The 14,395-nt window shown below is 42.8% G+C and overlaps 1 protein-coding gene across 2 annotated transcripts; it reads left to right on the top strand.

The window, feature by feature from the left end:
* Window positions 1–18: 18 nt before the first annotated feature.
* ARFRP1 (ARF related protein 1) lies at window positions 19–11,643 on the top strand. 2 transcript variants are annotated; one of them, XM_085558163.1, is made up of 9 exons: window positions 19–109; window positions 532–656; window positions 1,046–1,145; window positions 1,503–1,590; window positions 2,034–2,116; window positions 2,715–2,796; window positions 2,958–3,028; window positions 9,144–9,244; window positions 10,702–11,643. In XM_085558163.1, the coding sequence occupies exons 3-9, from the start codon at window positions 1,053–1,055 to the stop codon at window positions 10,787–10,789; spliced, it is 606 nt and encodes a 201-aa protein (XP_085414289.1). In that variant the 5' UTR covers window positions 19–109; window positions 532–656; window positions 1,046–1,052; the 3' UTR covers window positions 10,790–11,643. The 2 variants fall into 2 exon arrangements, with proteins under 2 accessions (XP_085414289.1, XP_021383008.1); XM_021527333.3 differs by lacking the exon at window positions 532–656.
* Window positions 11,644–14,395: the final 2,752 nt, after the last annotated feature.

Below are 14,395 nucleotides of genomic sequence, written 5' to 3'. Positions count from 1 at the left end.
GACAGGACTACATTTCCCAGTGTCCTGGGCGCGAAATGGCGGCGGCTGGTGGCGCTGGGGAGTCGTGAGGGGCGACTCCAGCTCCGGGCTGACACCGGCACCGGATCAGGTGAGGGGCCGCGGGGCTCGGGCTCGGGGCTCTTTCCTCGCCCGCTGCCCTCGGGAGCTCGGGCCGGGACCTGTCTCTGGCCCGGGACGTGACGCGGGGCCATTAGGGGGAAATGGCGGTAGGGCCGGTGATCTCCTTCAGCCGTCACTGGCTGTGACAGGGAGGGAAAGGGCGAGAAATCCCGGATCTTATGGAGGATCTCCCGTCTTAGGGAGGAGCAGGCCGGCGGTCGGGCTGGCCTGGGGTCAGTGGCTGTCCCGAGAGGGGAGCGGCCGGGGCTCCCCCTGCCCGGGGCACGGCAGGAGCTGGGGGCCAAGGGCGGCCCCGGTACCTGTGGGACTGAAGCCCCTTCGTGCCCTGTCCTCCCTTACTGTAAAACCCCCATCCGATTCCTGCTTTGAAACGCTTTTATTTCCCTTTAGGTAATGGTGTTGGACTTCAAAGTGATTATTTAACCGCGCGCTTGCTTAGAGGCAGCTGCCTCTCAAAGGCTGTGCCTGGAGGTTCCCTTTATCTGTGTTCGAACAGAAGGGGTGTTGCAATGCCCGTGAGTCAGCTGCAGCGCCTGCTGCCAGTGCTCCCTGCATCCCTGTGCCTCTGTGTGCGCACCCAGCTCTGAGCTTCTGTAGATCCCTGCTCCAAATACCTGCTCTTTGTATTTGTGTGAGCCCACTTCATTTTCTTTGGGTCTTACATTTACTGCAAGAGGTGTTTGAGTCCTTCCTCAGTTCCCCTTTAAACCCCAAATTTGATTGTGAGCTATTTTCATGATCTCTCTTAGATCTCTGATTTTTCCTGGGATTGCCTAAATATGAGAGGTACTGATGAAAGAGTAACATCGTTTGTTTGTCTGGCATCGGGAAAAACTTGTGCTGTGGCATGAGAGGCTTTTGGGAACGAGCTGTTTGTTAATTGATTTCCTGGCATTTGTTGCAGGAGCAGGATGTATACGCTGCTGTCAGGGCTCTATAAATACATGTTCCAGAGAGATGAGTACTGTGTCCTGATCCTGGGTTTGGACAATGCTGGTAAAACTGTAAGTGCTGTTTATCACTCCGTGGAGGGCACACACAATCCTAAACATCCTCCAGGGATAAATCTTCCAGCAAGGGTCATCCTGAGTTACTTTAGTGATGTCACACCAAGCAATCAACTTTTCCTCATTACTTAAATTTAGTACAAGCTTTCAGGGATGTGGCTGAGGCTTTGGTAATCCCATAATCACATGTGATCCCTTCTTTTCTTGCTAAAATAGGGAGTAAGAAGAGTGGTTTGTCCAAAATTAGGTAGGGCACTATCTGCTCTAGCAGGATTGGGCAGAAATGAAGAGACAGTTTTGGGGTAGGATTACTCCAGCCAGTAAAATGTTTGACTTTGTCTTATTCTTTTTCAGACCTTCCTTGAACAAACTAAAACCCGATTTAACAAGAACTACAAAGGGATGAGTTTGTCCAAAATCACAACCACTGTAGGCTTAAACAGTGAGTAAATCCACATGGAATTTTTTCAGCTTTCTTACATAGATAGACAACAGCTGTTTTTTGTTTTAAATATTTAAGAATTCAGGAGGTAATAATAGTTCCTGGGTGCAGAGATTGTATCTCCCAACTATCCAGGTCTTTTTATAGATAATAAAATAGACTTAGCTTAGGAGGAGAAACTCTTAAAGTATTAAAACTTCAGGTATCCTATTTCAGTGCTGTCCTCAAACTATATTTCCCCAGAGTTCATTCCTTGGCCCAATTCTGGAATTATTTGCACAGATACTGATCTATATTTGTGATCACTCCGTGCAGGTTTTGCTCTGCTGTTGCCTGTGATTTGTTCCCCTACAAGCCTGTCCCACCCCAGATTTCTGAGTGGGCTGTGCAGGTGTCTGTGCTTTACAGTTTTCATTGGATTGCCCTTTCTTCCTTCCTTCTAGTTGGAACTATTGATGTTGGCAAAACTCGGCTCATGTTCTGGGACCTTGGTGGGCAGGAGGAGCTGCAGTCACTTTGGGACAAGGTTAGAAATGTGGTTTTGTTTTATTTTTATTTGATTTATACAACTTGCCCAGAGAAGCTGTGGCTGCCCCATCCCTGGAAATGTTCAAAGCCAGGGTGGGTGGAGCTCTGATCAGCCTGATCTAGTGGGAGGTCTCCCTGCTCCTGGCAGAGGATTGGAATGAGATGGTTGGCCCCTTCCAACACAAACCATCCTGTGATTCTGTGATTTCTTTTAGTTCTTTTAGAACTGAACCACTAAAATCATTTGGTAATCACACAGGCTTATTGACAACCCAAGTATTTAGCAGTAACACTTTTTCAGAAATTCCACTATTTCCGTGGTTGATATTTGCATTACTGGTTAGACAGCAATTACCAACCCAGATCTGGGGTTGTGCCATAGAGATGAGCTTTGGGGGGACACAGGTGAGCTTTTCCACCTGGTGTATTGATCAGACCTGCAAACAGAACAGGCAGCACAGGCTGTGTGCCTCCATTCTGTCCAGGCACACTGTGGATACAGCTGCCTCTAATTGGTTGATCTCCACATGTATCAAAACTGTACCAAAATCAAATCAGGGAGAGAATTGGCACCAATATCTGTGTTCTCCTTCCAGTACTATGCTGAATCTCACGGGGTGATCTATGTTATTGACTCCACTGATGAGGAGAGGCTCTCCGAGTCCAAAAGAGCTTTTGGTAAGTACAGTGTCACCAAACTGTCCTGGAAGGTTGTATCAAATGAAACTGTCATGCAAGAGGGAGCTTCTGGCTTCATCCCTCTGTCCAGAGAATCTGTGCCAGGCATTTGTACAACTTCCAGAACTGGCTAAATCTGGTTTTGTTTCTGTCCTTTGTAGAGAAGATGATTACCAGTGAAGCTCTGGAAGGGGTTCCCATTCTGGTGTTGGCCAACAAGCAGGATGTAGAGGTAAAATATGGAGGATTTACGTAAATGAGCAAATAAGCCTTGGAAAGGTGAACTATGCATTCATGTTAAATTTGTTCCACAGTCCTGAGTTGATCCTCTGGTACTTTCCTACTACTTGAAATAATTACTTTGAATTTAGTTGTATTTTTTTCCTTTCTCCTCCAGCCCTTTTTCAGTGCCATGAGTGAGCTTCCTACAGGCACATAGTTTTGAACTCTTTATGTAAACAGAAGAAAATGCATAGCTATAGTGGGTCTTTCATGTAGTGTGACTGCCTATATTGATGCTGTTTTTTCCTGTTTATTCAGAAAAAAATGTTTAGTGCACTTTGTTTATGCTGCTCTTTCAAAACCCAGGAATAGCGCAACAGATGTATGTGAAGCAAATCATCCTTTCCCCATAATTGGATAAGATCTGTTTAATAGTTTGTTGTAGAGCATTCCATCAGTGACAACAGTGAATGGCAAGGAATGCTCCTTTTCTGATAATATAATTTGAATTCTTTGCAGTGTATTCAGGACTGTAAAGCTTTGGATAAAGCTTTACAGAACGGTAAACTGTAAGGGTTTGGGTTTGGCAGTTTGTGGGTGGTGTGGTGTTTAGGTGACACATCCTGGGCCATCCTTACCTCCCCCAGCATGGAAAAAAGGAAGAGAGTACCCAAGGTGGTAGTGGTGTTTTTTGTGGTTTCCTCCTGGAAATTGTACCTGGAATTGCAGGAGTGCAGCTGGAGTGACTCGTCTCTAGATGGAGCCAGAGGCTCGCAGTAGGATTTGGAGCAGCAGACCTGGCAGCTGGGCTCAGTCTCTGTTCCAAAGGATGCAAAAACTTCTCAGGTTCTTTCCTCTGCACTTTACACTTGTCCGAGCAGTTGCACTTGTGGAAACACGTGAGGCTTCCATAGAAATCACTTGGCTCTAGAGCAGGTTTTAATGAGTACAACACAGATTGGTTTTTGGATGATGTAATTCATTTAGATTATCTAGATTATCTAGTCTTAGAAATAAGAGAAATGTAATTCCATGTAAAAGCATGAGATCAAGTCTGAACTCCTGATTTATGGTCCTGACTTTGCTGTGGTTTCTGGAATGTAGGGAAATGGTCTGTCTTTTTTCTGTGGAAACCAGAATATTGACTCTCACATTTCTGTACAACCCCACAGCTTTTCTGCAGGGAACAGCCTGCACTCTTGCCTTGACTTGTTGAGGATAAAGTCCAAGAAGTGACCTGGAAAGTTGTTCCAGTTTCTCTCTTGGTTGTATATACATATTTTCTTACAAGCTGCAGACACTGGCTTTTCTGACACTCTAACCAGACTAAAGACAAATAATTGAACAATTTGGCTTCTTTAAATTGCTAGAAAGAGGTATTTGGAACAGCCTTTCAAAAGCAAATCTGGCTTCTTGCTTCCTCTGGAGGGTCCAAGACCAGCCCACAGACTTAGTGCCTTCATGCAGTTGTAGAGCTACAAGAGATTAGCAAAGCTAAACCCACTGGAGGTTTGCTTTGCTTGTTTGTAAGAAATACCTGCACTGGGTATGTAGAGGTTCACTCCTACAGAATGATCTTGGATATGGACCCAGCAAAGAGACATCAATGCTATTAACAAATCACTAAGGGGATTACAGCTTATTTTTCAGTAATTAGTGAGGTTCACTTAAACAAGTTTGAGAAAGCCTGTTTCTCTTCCTCTGATTTAGCAGAATGGAAGACCTCTGGAAAAAACTGATAATTAGCATTGATAGCAATTTTTCTGCTCTGGATCTCCAGACATAAAACTGTAGGAAATTCTCACCAGCATTCCTCTGTCCTGAACCATGATAAGGGATGATAAGTGGTACTTAACCTTGCTGGTATTTGGAGATGAAGGGTAATTCTTGATGATGATGTCTGTAGAGGCCAGCAGAAGGCTTGTGATCAAATATATCAGAAATAGTACATCTGACATAGTTTGATTTTTAAGTTTACATTCTATTATCAAAATAACAAAAGTGCTGATGCATCCTGAAGTTACATGAAGCATTAAGAATTCTGCTGGGAACCCCAGGGTACATTGTGTCCTCTTAGCACTGCCAAGTATGAGTGGTATTTGGTCATTCCAGGGGATAAAATATGGTCATTGACTGCAAAACACCAGTTCTAATTCTCACAATACTGAATGTGATGTTTTATGGTATCAGAGAATGCTCTGTGTTCAGCAAGGGCTTCAAAAGTGGACTATAATATAAATACTTTAAAAACAGAGTCAAATGTGTGTTGGAGAAAGGAATTTGTTCAGGTTTTTAAAGGAACTATTGCTTTGTAGGAGAGAAATAAAATATCTAATACCTACTAATTTCTGTGAACTCCCTTTCAACTTAGAATGCCACTTTTGAAAATATGGCTTATTGCAGAAAAACCAGCAGAATCAGAGTTGATATTTGCTGTTTTGATTTGAATACAGCTGTTGAAAGGTTTACACAAGGTATATATTTCTGAGCTTTACAATTAACTGTTATGAGGATAGAATGCATTATGCAACACTATTCAAAATACTGGAAAAGCATGACCTGTCAAAAACAGCATCTGAAATGTAACAATCTGAAAATTACTGGGTGCTCTATGATGACCCATGTATGGGAGTAAGTTTCGCCATCCTCATCTAATGCTAAATTTTGGAAATTTAATTTGAAATCTCCAGAATGTTGAAAAGCCTCCTCATGCCTCTGGAGTCCTGGTGAGTAGCAGAGTAATTTCATTTCCACACAGAAACCAGACCTTCTGCATGAAAGTCATTCTGGTTCCCAACTGAAGACCTCCAACAGTTTCCCTGGAAAATTAGTTTTTAGTTTAAATAAGATGTTTTTAGTTGAGGCTAATCTGTTCCTTCTTTAAATTTAAAGAAGCTTAAATTCTAATTTAAAACAAACTTGTATAAAGGGTAGGCCCAAACCATAGGTGGGTGAGGTGAGTCAGACTTTTTGTGAAATAGTATTTTATTTAGGCAATCCACCTTGGTGTTGTTTCTCTTTTAGTTCCATTCTGGTGGTTGATTACTCTTGAGATGACTAATAAGCTTCTACTTGAGATTTTATGCATGCTTCTGGATTTATCCTGACAGACCAGGCAGCAGCATTGTCTTTGCTCCAGTGGATTTGGGAAATGGGCAAAGGCTCTACAATGCCACTTTTTTTGCTAAAACTTGCCTTGCTGCTTGATAGATTTTTAGGTGTGCCATTGCTGAGTCTTACTTTGGGTAATGCTATTCTGAACTCTTCATAGGAGGAATTTGGTTCAGTCCTGGCTAGATTATGCCTGGAGGAGCCTTCATCAAAAGATGTTTTACAGCGTGTTATTTTGGGGAAGCTGAGATGGAAATCTGGTTCGTCATGTGTTGTGTGCGAGGTTCCTGTGAACTGGCTGAGAGATAGCATCATTCCTGAAAGGTCACTGTGCATTGTGTTATTGTAATAGAGCACTGTTGATGTGGTCACAGATCCAGCTTCCCTTCTTTGCCCTTGGCTTATGGGTTTGCAGCTGAGAAACAAAGCACATCTGTAAACAAATATTTTGTAATGTGGTTGGGAAGAAGGGGAACTTGGAAGCCACAGCTGACATTTTCCCCTAAGCATGAGAAGCTCAGATGCCCCTTGCTGAAAGTGATGGGTAATCTGCCTCAGCCCCTGCTGTCACATGAGATTCCAGTTCATGGCTTTCCCTGGAACACTAAAACAAGACATTGATCATTTTGTGTTACCTGTCTGCTGTGCTGCTCTACTTCATCCCAAGGGGAAAATGATGTTCCCCAAAACAGTATTGGTGATGCAGTGACATCCTGCTGTGACAATGTGAATGGTGCAAAGACTCCTCAGAAGCAGAACTCTTTCTGATGCAGATTTCCATGGAAAGCCATGGCTGTGCAGCTCTTTGGAAGGTGGGGCAGGCCACAGCTCTACCAGAAGGTGGGAAAGAGAAGTTATAACAGTGATTTATACTGGGAGATAAAAATGGCTGTAGTTGTTAGCTACAGGGGGAAAAGTGGACTCTTAAAGGCTTCAAGGATGGGCCAAGGTGAAGGATGTGGGGTCTCTGTGCTGCTGGGTGTGTGCAGGTGACCTGGTCTGCTGGTGGTGTTGGGAAGTTCATTGTCTGATTGTTTTGCTACCTGTGCAAGTAGAAGTTGAGGAATCGAGGACAGCATGACTGTGCTCTCTGTTGTTGCTTCATACCTTGAACACTGTATCTGATTTATTTTAAGATATTTTAAAATTTATCATCATTCAGAAAAGGAGTAGGAAAGGTAGACTCAAGAAGAAGAAGAAAAGGATATACTCAAAAGAATGTCATTATACAATGATACTAAAGTCTGAGAAGCTTCAAGAAGCTTCTCAATTTCGAGAAACATTTGCTCAATTTCAGCTGCCTTGAGATTTAACCTTCCTGCTGCCAAGTCTCATTGACTGAAAAAACCATAGATGTGAAAAATAGCTCAAATTACTGACATGTAGTTCCTTCTCCTTCCCAGTTGTTGAGTATTGGACCTGCCTTTCTTATTGGGCAGTGGACACCATACCAGGTTAAGGGAGCAGCTTTTACAAACCAGTAGAGGTTGGTTGGTTGGTGGGTTGTAATCTATTCCCCATCTTCCAGACCTAGTTTTAATTCCAACTGGTTTGAATTCCAGCTCCCAAGCCCAGTCTGATTCCCTCTGAAGTTAGTAATTGTTAGTAATTGTTGTTGTTTTTTTTTTTAATTAACTGTATATCCTGTGGCTGACAGCTCATCTGTATGGACTGCACATTTTTCACTTTTCAAAAATCTGACCTTAATTGTTGAGGGTTTTGCAGAATGATGTCAGTAACATTTTGGATACAGTTTCCAGGTCATTGATTGAAAGGGCAAGTTTAAAATGCAGCTGTGGTCATAAGAAAGTACAGTCATCAAAAGTTGCACAGTTAATGGAGTCAAAGGCAATTAGGTGAATTGGGTGTTATTAAACTCCTTGCAAGCCATTTCTTAAGATCCTCTCCTACATACAAGCAATGAAATTTACTGTTCTCCACAAAAATTTCCTGTATTTATTTCTCCAGAATCAGTGTTTTGCAAATGGATGGCTGGTAACAATTTTCATATTTCTGTTTTCTCAGAGTTTACGTTCACTTGGCCAATCGTCAGGACTCACAAAGGGTCCTGTTTGGCATTTGTGTAAACATTTGTCCAAAACATGTATGTGGGCCTGACTGAAGGTTCCAAACACATATTTGAGACTTGCTGAAGGTTCAGAATGTCTTTGCAGAGAGGAGGGAAGGTGGGCACATGGCTAGCTGAAGTGCTAAAATGGCTTGTCCAAGGCTTCTGAGGGAAAAATGAACACTGAGTGCTCAGGGAGGTGTTGAGTCCAGATTTTAGCTGGGCAGCTTTGCTTTTGTTGTAGCTTTAAGATTTTTGTGGTGACACTCTGATTTATGTGGGGAAAGTAATCCACTGATTTACTGGGGGGGTTATGATTTGTGTTGTTGTTCCTAGCACCTCCTGGCACACTCACAGAACTTCAGGTCCTGTTGGGGGTCAAGAGCACAGTGACATCAGGCATCAGAAAATGTGCTGCATTCAGTGCTGCCAGTGTTTTCTCTGAGTGCAAACAGACAAGTGCCGGTGAGGCATGGCTATAATGTCAAGGAATGTGCTGAGAACTGAGAAAAATCACAGCTTGTTTTGTGAGAGTGCCCAGGATGCTGGCAAAGAGTCAGCTGGGCTTGTGGCAGGGACACTGTTTCAAAAGGCTTTGTAAATATTAAAGCTCTTGTAGTGTCCTGGTAAATATAAGCTGTTGAGCAGCTTGGAAGAGATATCATTAGAAAATGTAGGTTGTGTTCATTTTCAGGACTATTTGCTTAGAACTGTAGAGATCAAGGATCAGGGAGGTGAGGCAGTGTGTGTACTGTCAACAAACAGCATTCTCTTTGCTGAAAAAAGAATATGCTCATTTCTTTGGAATGTAAAGAGGTGAGTGGGTTTAACCTGACGGCGTTGCCATCCTGACTGATGCAAGACTGCCGTCATGGTAGGATTCATTGTGGAAGAAGGTCACCACGTCTTGGAGCACAAACAAGCTCTACTTTGTTTCCCTTTGCAGACTTGTCTGTCAATACCTGATATCAAGACAGCCTTTAGTGACTGCATTAACAAAATTGGGAAGAGAGACTGTCTGACACAAGCCTGCTCGGCCCTTACTGGGTGAGTATGAGAAAGGGTAGACTGAGAATTGATTGACTGAGCAGCTGTGGGGTGTCACACACAGAGCAGCACTACATGAGTTATTAAGCCTTGAAAGGGAGCTTTACTTCCTTTCAGCACTGACAGATACTTGTTCAAGGTCCTTGGACTTGCACCAGCTCAGTAACTTCATCTGTAAATCCTGCCTGTAAAACACAGTGGAAATGTACTGCTGGCTGAGAGCAGCAGAACTTGGAGGCATATTTGTTGTCCTGTATCATCCATTCTCCTTACACAATCATCCTTGCTGTTTGCTGCAGCTCCTGGCTTTTATGGCAGAGGTCAGTTGAAAATGCTGCTGTTGATGCCTCTGCCAGAGAAATGGGTGGTGCTTCTCTGCTGCTGCCATAATTATGTTTCTGCTTTCAATTTCTTTGGCATGCAGATAGGTTTTGTGATGGGGATGATATCACAGTTTCCAGGAGTCCTCTTGCATGGGGCTGCCTGTGGTTTAAGATTTGATGACTAGAACAGACCCTAATTTGGGCTTGCACAGCTGTGTGCCACGACCTTGACCAGCCCACTGGATTCTTGACATCTCAGCATCATTATTGCGTATTAAGTCTGGCAATACTTTTGTTCTTTGTACTTTCAGTTCTTGAAGTGAAAAGTGCTACTTGGCATAAGTCAAAAGTTTTGTTCCAGCTAGTGGAAACGCTCCTGGTTGAATTACTGCCTGGGCTAAATCTAGAGCTTTGAATTTTTTTCTGCCTTATCATACAAGCTACTGCAAAAGAGAACAAAAACTTCTTGAACCATTAAAAAAATCTGTTGTCTGCATTGCTACAAATCACATTCCATTAAGCAGGTGAATGATCACAGTGAACAGTGATCAAGCACTGACTGGAAGAGAAATATTAGATAATGACCTTAATTGTACAAACATTTCTAGTTTTGATCTGTGTGGGGTTTCCTTTCAAAATTCCAGTTTGAGCTTGCACTAAAAGAATAAATAACTCATGGAAGTCATGACTGGGGAGCTGTGCAGACCATTAGGGTGTTGACTTGCTTGGCATTCCCAGCACAGATGATTACACAAAGCTGGAACCAAGATTTCAAGATCTTGTACAACTGGTGTGGGGTTTGTGGCAAAATTATCTCAAACCAGCTATCAAGTGGGTTTGATGTTTGTTCATCCCAAGATTTCCACAGAGTTGGTGACTAAGTTTGGTATAGACTTGCACAGACACCAGGAAAATAAAGGATGGAGGTATATATTGCTGAGCTAAAAGAAATCAGATGCCAATTGTTTGCCTGTGTGAAAAATAACACAGAAATGCCAACAAATAATGGTGTAGAGTCCCTCCCTTCCTCATGTAAGGGCTCAGTTAGAGCCTGTATGATCCATGTATCTGTTCTTGGTTGCTTCTTGTTGTTGGTTTATTTTAAAACCTTGTCTGCTTGTCTTACTTCCCTAGCAAAGGGGTGAACGAAGGAATTGAATGGATGGTGAAGTGTGTGGTGAGGAACATCCATCGCCCCCCAAGAAAGAAGGACATCACGTAGGAACTCCGAGCCAGCCAAGCAATGGACAGTCTCTTTCCACACACTTTTGTGTTCCCTTTAAAGAAGGTGATCCACTGGATTCCTATTACATCTGATTCTTTCCTGAGTTTGGAAACAAATATTCTCTTTCTGTGTTTAAAAAACACTTGAGCCAAGGATTCCAACTGGGTGGGGGGTGGGAATCTCTTACATTAAGTATTTTCATTGGCCTCTGAGCATCCTATGTAGCAACCTACACATTGTTGCCAATGCAAAAGACTTAATTTTCTACTATCTTACTTTGTGATTCCTGATTTGTTAGTCTAACAGGCTGGAGGCTGGTAACATGAAGGAACTTCTGAAGGAAATGAATAGGTGAATGTTGAAGGGGAGGAACAGCCCAGGGAATGGCTGTTCCTCCTAACTGCCAAGATCCTTGCTGCTCCAGCTCCATGTTCCTGCAGGGTGTTACTGGCCGTGTTATGCTGCTGTTTATGTAGTGGGGAGAGACAAAATTAAGTAGAACTTGATTTTCACTTGGGGTGTTGATTTGTAACTTTGACCTGTGGTAAAAACAGATATGAAAATCAGCAACTGCACAATGGTCATTGGATCATGGAATCCTTAATGCTGGAAAAGACCTCATCAAATCCAGCTGTGCTGGTTGAAATGGATATTCCTAGCAGGACACCAATTCCAGAGGCACTGCCTTGCTCTGACTGCCAGTCTCTTTGTGCATTCTCTTTAATCCTAAGAATAATTGGGATCTTCTGTAACTGGAGTGAATCAAGGCCCTCTCTGTGATTTTTCTAAGCTGAAGACAACCTCTAGGCAGGAAGAAATCAGTATGCAATAAAGCTTCCTACTTATTTGAACTTCCCTGGCTGAAACAGTGGTATTTGGGAATAGCAGTACTTAGCCCTTAGGGTTTTTTTTGAAATGTAGGAAAAAACAGAAAGGCAGCACTCAAAAGACAAACAGTGCTCCGTGCTTACATCACCTACTCAGCTAGATCTGCTGATGTATCGTTATCTTTTCCCTGAATATGAGTTTTTACGTGAATTTCACGGTGGTTTGGCAATGGGTGCTGCTCCTCTGATGTTTTATTTACTCCTGGCACTGGTGAATGCTCTGTGCTGTTTGCTGACATAATGAAGGGGCCATAATTCAAGATGTACTTCAGCCAGTCCGTAGTATTTGTTTAAAGTCTCTTAGTTGGCATCTGTCAAAGAACTTTCTGCTATATTTCCTGCATGGGACTCAGATGTTTTTTGAGAGAGAACATCTTGCATTTGCTCACATTTAGGTCAAAGAACAAAGGCAGCTGGGCTGTGTCATTAAGTTATTGAAGTCAGCGGAAAAAATTGCAAACTGAAGTGCAGAATCTTTGTTTCTCAGTAGAAGAAGTAAGGCTCCTTCAGACCTAGTGACCTGGTCATTTTTCTCATGTGTTCTGTGAATGTGGAGAATCCCTTGGAAATCACTCAGCCACTGTAGGAAGTGGCACTTTTGTTGGGTGCTGCATGTGATGCAGAGCTGAGATTTTCAAGAGTACTAAAGTTCTGGAGAACTGATGGCCTTTGATTATCAGGAGCATCTCTGTCACTGGACTCTTTTAAAACACTTGGAAAGCCTCAGTGTTTTCAAGGTGACTTTGTGGCCCCGGCTGCCTTGGTTGACAGACAATTAAACTGAACATGTAAAACAGTAACTAATGAACAGAAGTACCTTGCTGAGAGTCAAAACACTTAAGTAGCTTGAAATGTCTATTCTTTGGGACACAGGGGATTTTCCAAGATTTCTACATACTGTTTTCAGATCTCTTGCTCTCTTTTTTTCACTGGGAAACCAGAAAGGACAAAACAGTTTGTAGACACAGACTGCTTTGTGGTCCATATCAGCAGGGTGTCTTAAAACCAATGTTTTGATCTCAGAATTCCAAGTTCTCAGACGTGGGAGAGTCGTTTTCCCAGAGACATGCCCAAGCTGGGATAGGTATGTATGAGTGTGCTCTGGCCACAACAAATCAGGGAGGATTTCTCTGAAACCACCAGTGTAAAGTTCATTCTAATTCAAAGTGACCTTCCACAGCAGATGGGACAATTTTTTATATTTTGATTAGAAATTTAATGGTTTTTCACATTTTATACTTACAGGAAACACAGACTTATTTGAAATGCTTTTTCTGTTTCAAGTGACCCCTCTACTAGACCTCAAACAAAGCAAGAATGTTTCTGAATTCAAAGTTCAAATGCAGTTTTACAGATTTTTGATACATTTGCATTGGACCTGTTTTGCCCATGTCTGTTCACAACAGTGAACTTACCTAAAGAGCTGATTTATCTTCCCAAGGGGATACGGACTGATCATCTGCACTTTGCAATCCCTGTTCCCTTTGGCATGCTGTCCATGAGATAAAGGTAAGAGTTCACTAACTTCAGCAGAGAATCCCACTTGTCTTATTTGAGCATTGACAGATGATGACATTTCTCTCACCCATTTGGAATTCTCTCACCCATCTGCAATTTCCTCTGCTAATATTCAATAGCTGGTAGCAGCAAGATGCGAGAGCTAAAAAAACACTTCTAAAGCATTTATTTGAGTCCTAGTGCTGCCTGTGTGCTGGCAATTCCATCTTCATTTGGAATTCTGGAGGGATGCAGAGTAGCTGAATTACAGCACTTTTGGCTGGTCTGACCTAATCCCGTTCCATCCTCACGCAAGGCAGTGGTGACATGTGTGCTGAGAGTCTGTTTTGCAGGGTGCTGAGATCACAGCTCATCCCACTTCCCACGACATTCTGTCCCACAGAACTACAGAAAATGCCAAGACAAATCAGGCCCAGCTTCAGACTAAGTCCAGCATCTTAGTCAAGTCTCTGGCTGCTAACATCTGTCTCAGAAAGTGGAACAAACAGAGGCTCTTTAGGGTCTGTGCCCCTGGCCATCCTTCTGATTCTGATAAACTGAAATCAAGGCATCATCAAGAAGTGGACTTAATATCCAGTGCTGTAGGATGGCTTTTTGCTAACTGAGTTACTTTTAATATCTTCTTTCTTTCCATCCTGCTTGTGTACTGCTGACACAGCCTGCAAACCCAGCAGTTTGTTTAGGGAAAGATCTGCTGATACAATACAGATCACAATCTTGAATGAGTCTCTTCAGCAGTGATGTTTTAGCTGTATGAGATTGTTGAGTTAGTCATGATTTCCAGAACTGTTCTTGATTAACTGACTCTGACCTGCTAGTACAAGTTTGGAAATGTGAGGCTTAGCTAGAAACCTGCCTTAAAGTACTTTTGCAGGGTTCTGAGTTGATCTATGTATTTCACTGGATTTTTAACCTATCCTGGGATACCTCTCCTGGCAAATTGTGTCAAGGAGGGAACGTATAGAGAAAGGCAGAATGGTACTGTCACCGCACTTGACAAATATCCATTTAAATCAAAGAATCTGATTAATGAGGATTGTAATTCCTGACAACCACAACCAGCAGTATCCACACATGAAGGACAGTGAATCCTGCCTCCATGTCCAGCTCTGCTGCTGCTCCTCAGCTTTTGCCCAAAGCAGCACCACAGGCTTGGTTTGCCTTCAGCTTTGGGGCTGTTTTCAGACTCTTAAGTATT

The sequence above is a fragment of the Lonchura striata genome, chromosome 20, assembly GCF_050655825.1.
Source record: "Lonchura striata isolate lonStrDom1 chromosome 20, ASM5065582v1, whole genome shotgun sequence".
NCBI lineage: Eukaryota > Metazoa > Chordata > Aves > Passeriformes > Estrildidae > Lonchura > Lonchura striata.
This window is presented reverse-complemented; position numbering and strand designations above follow the sequence as displayed.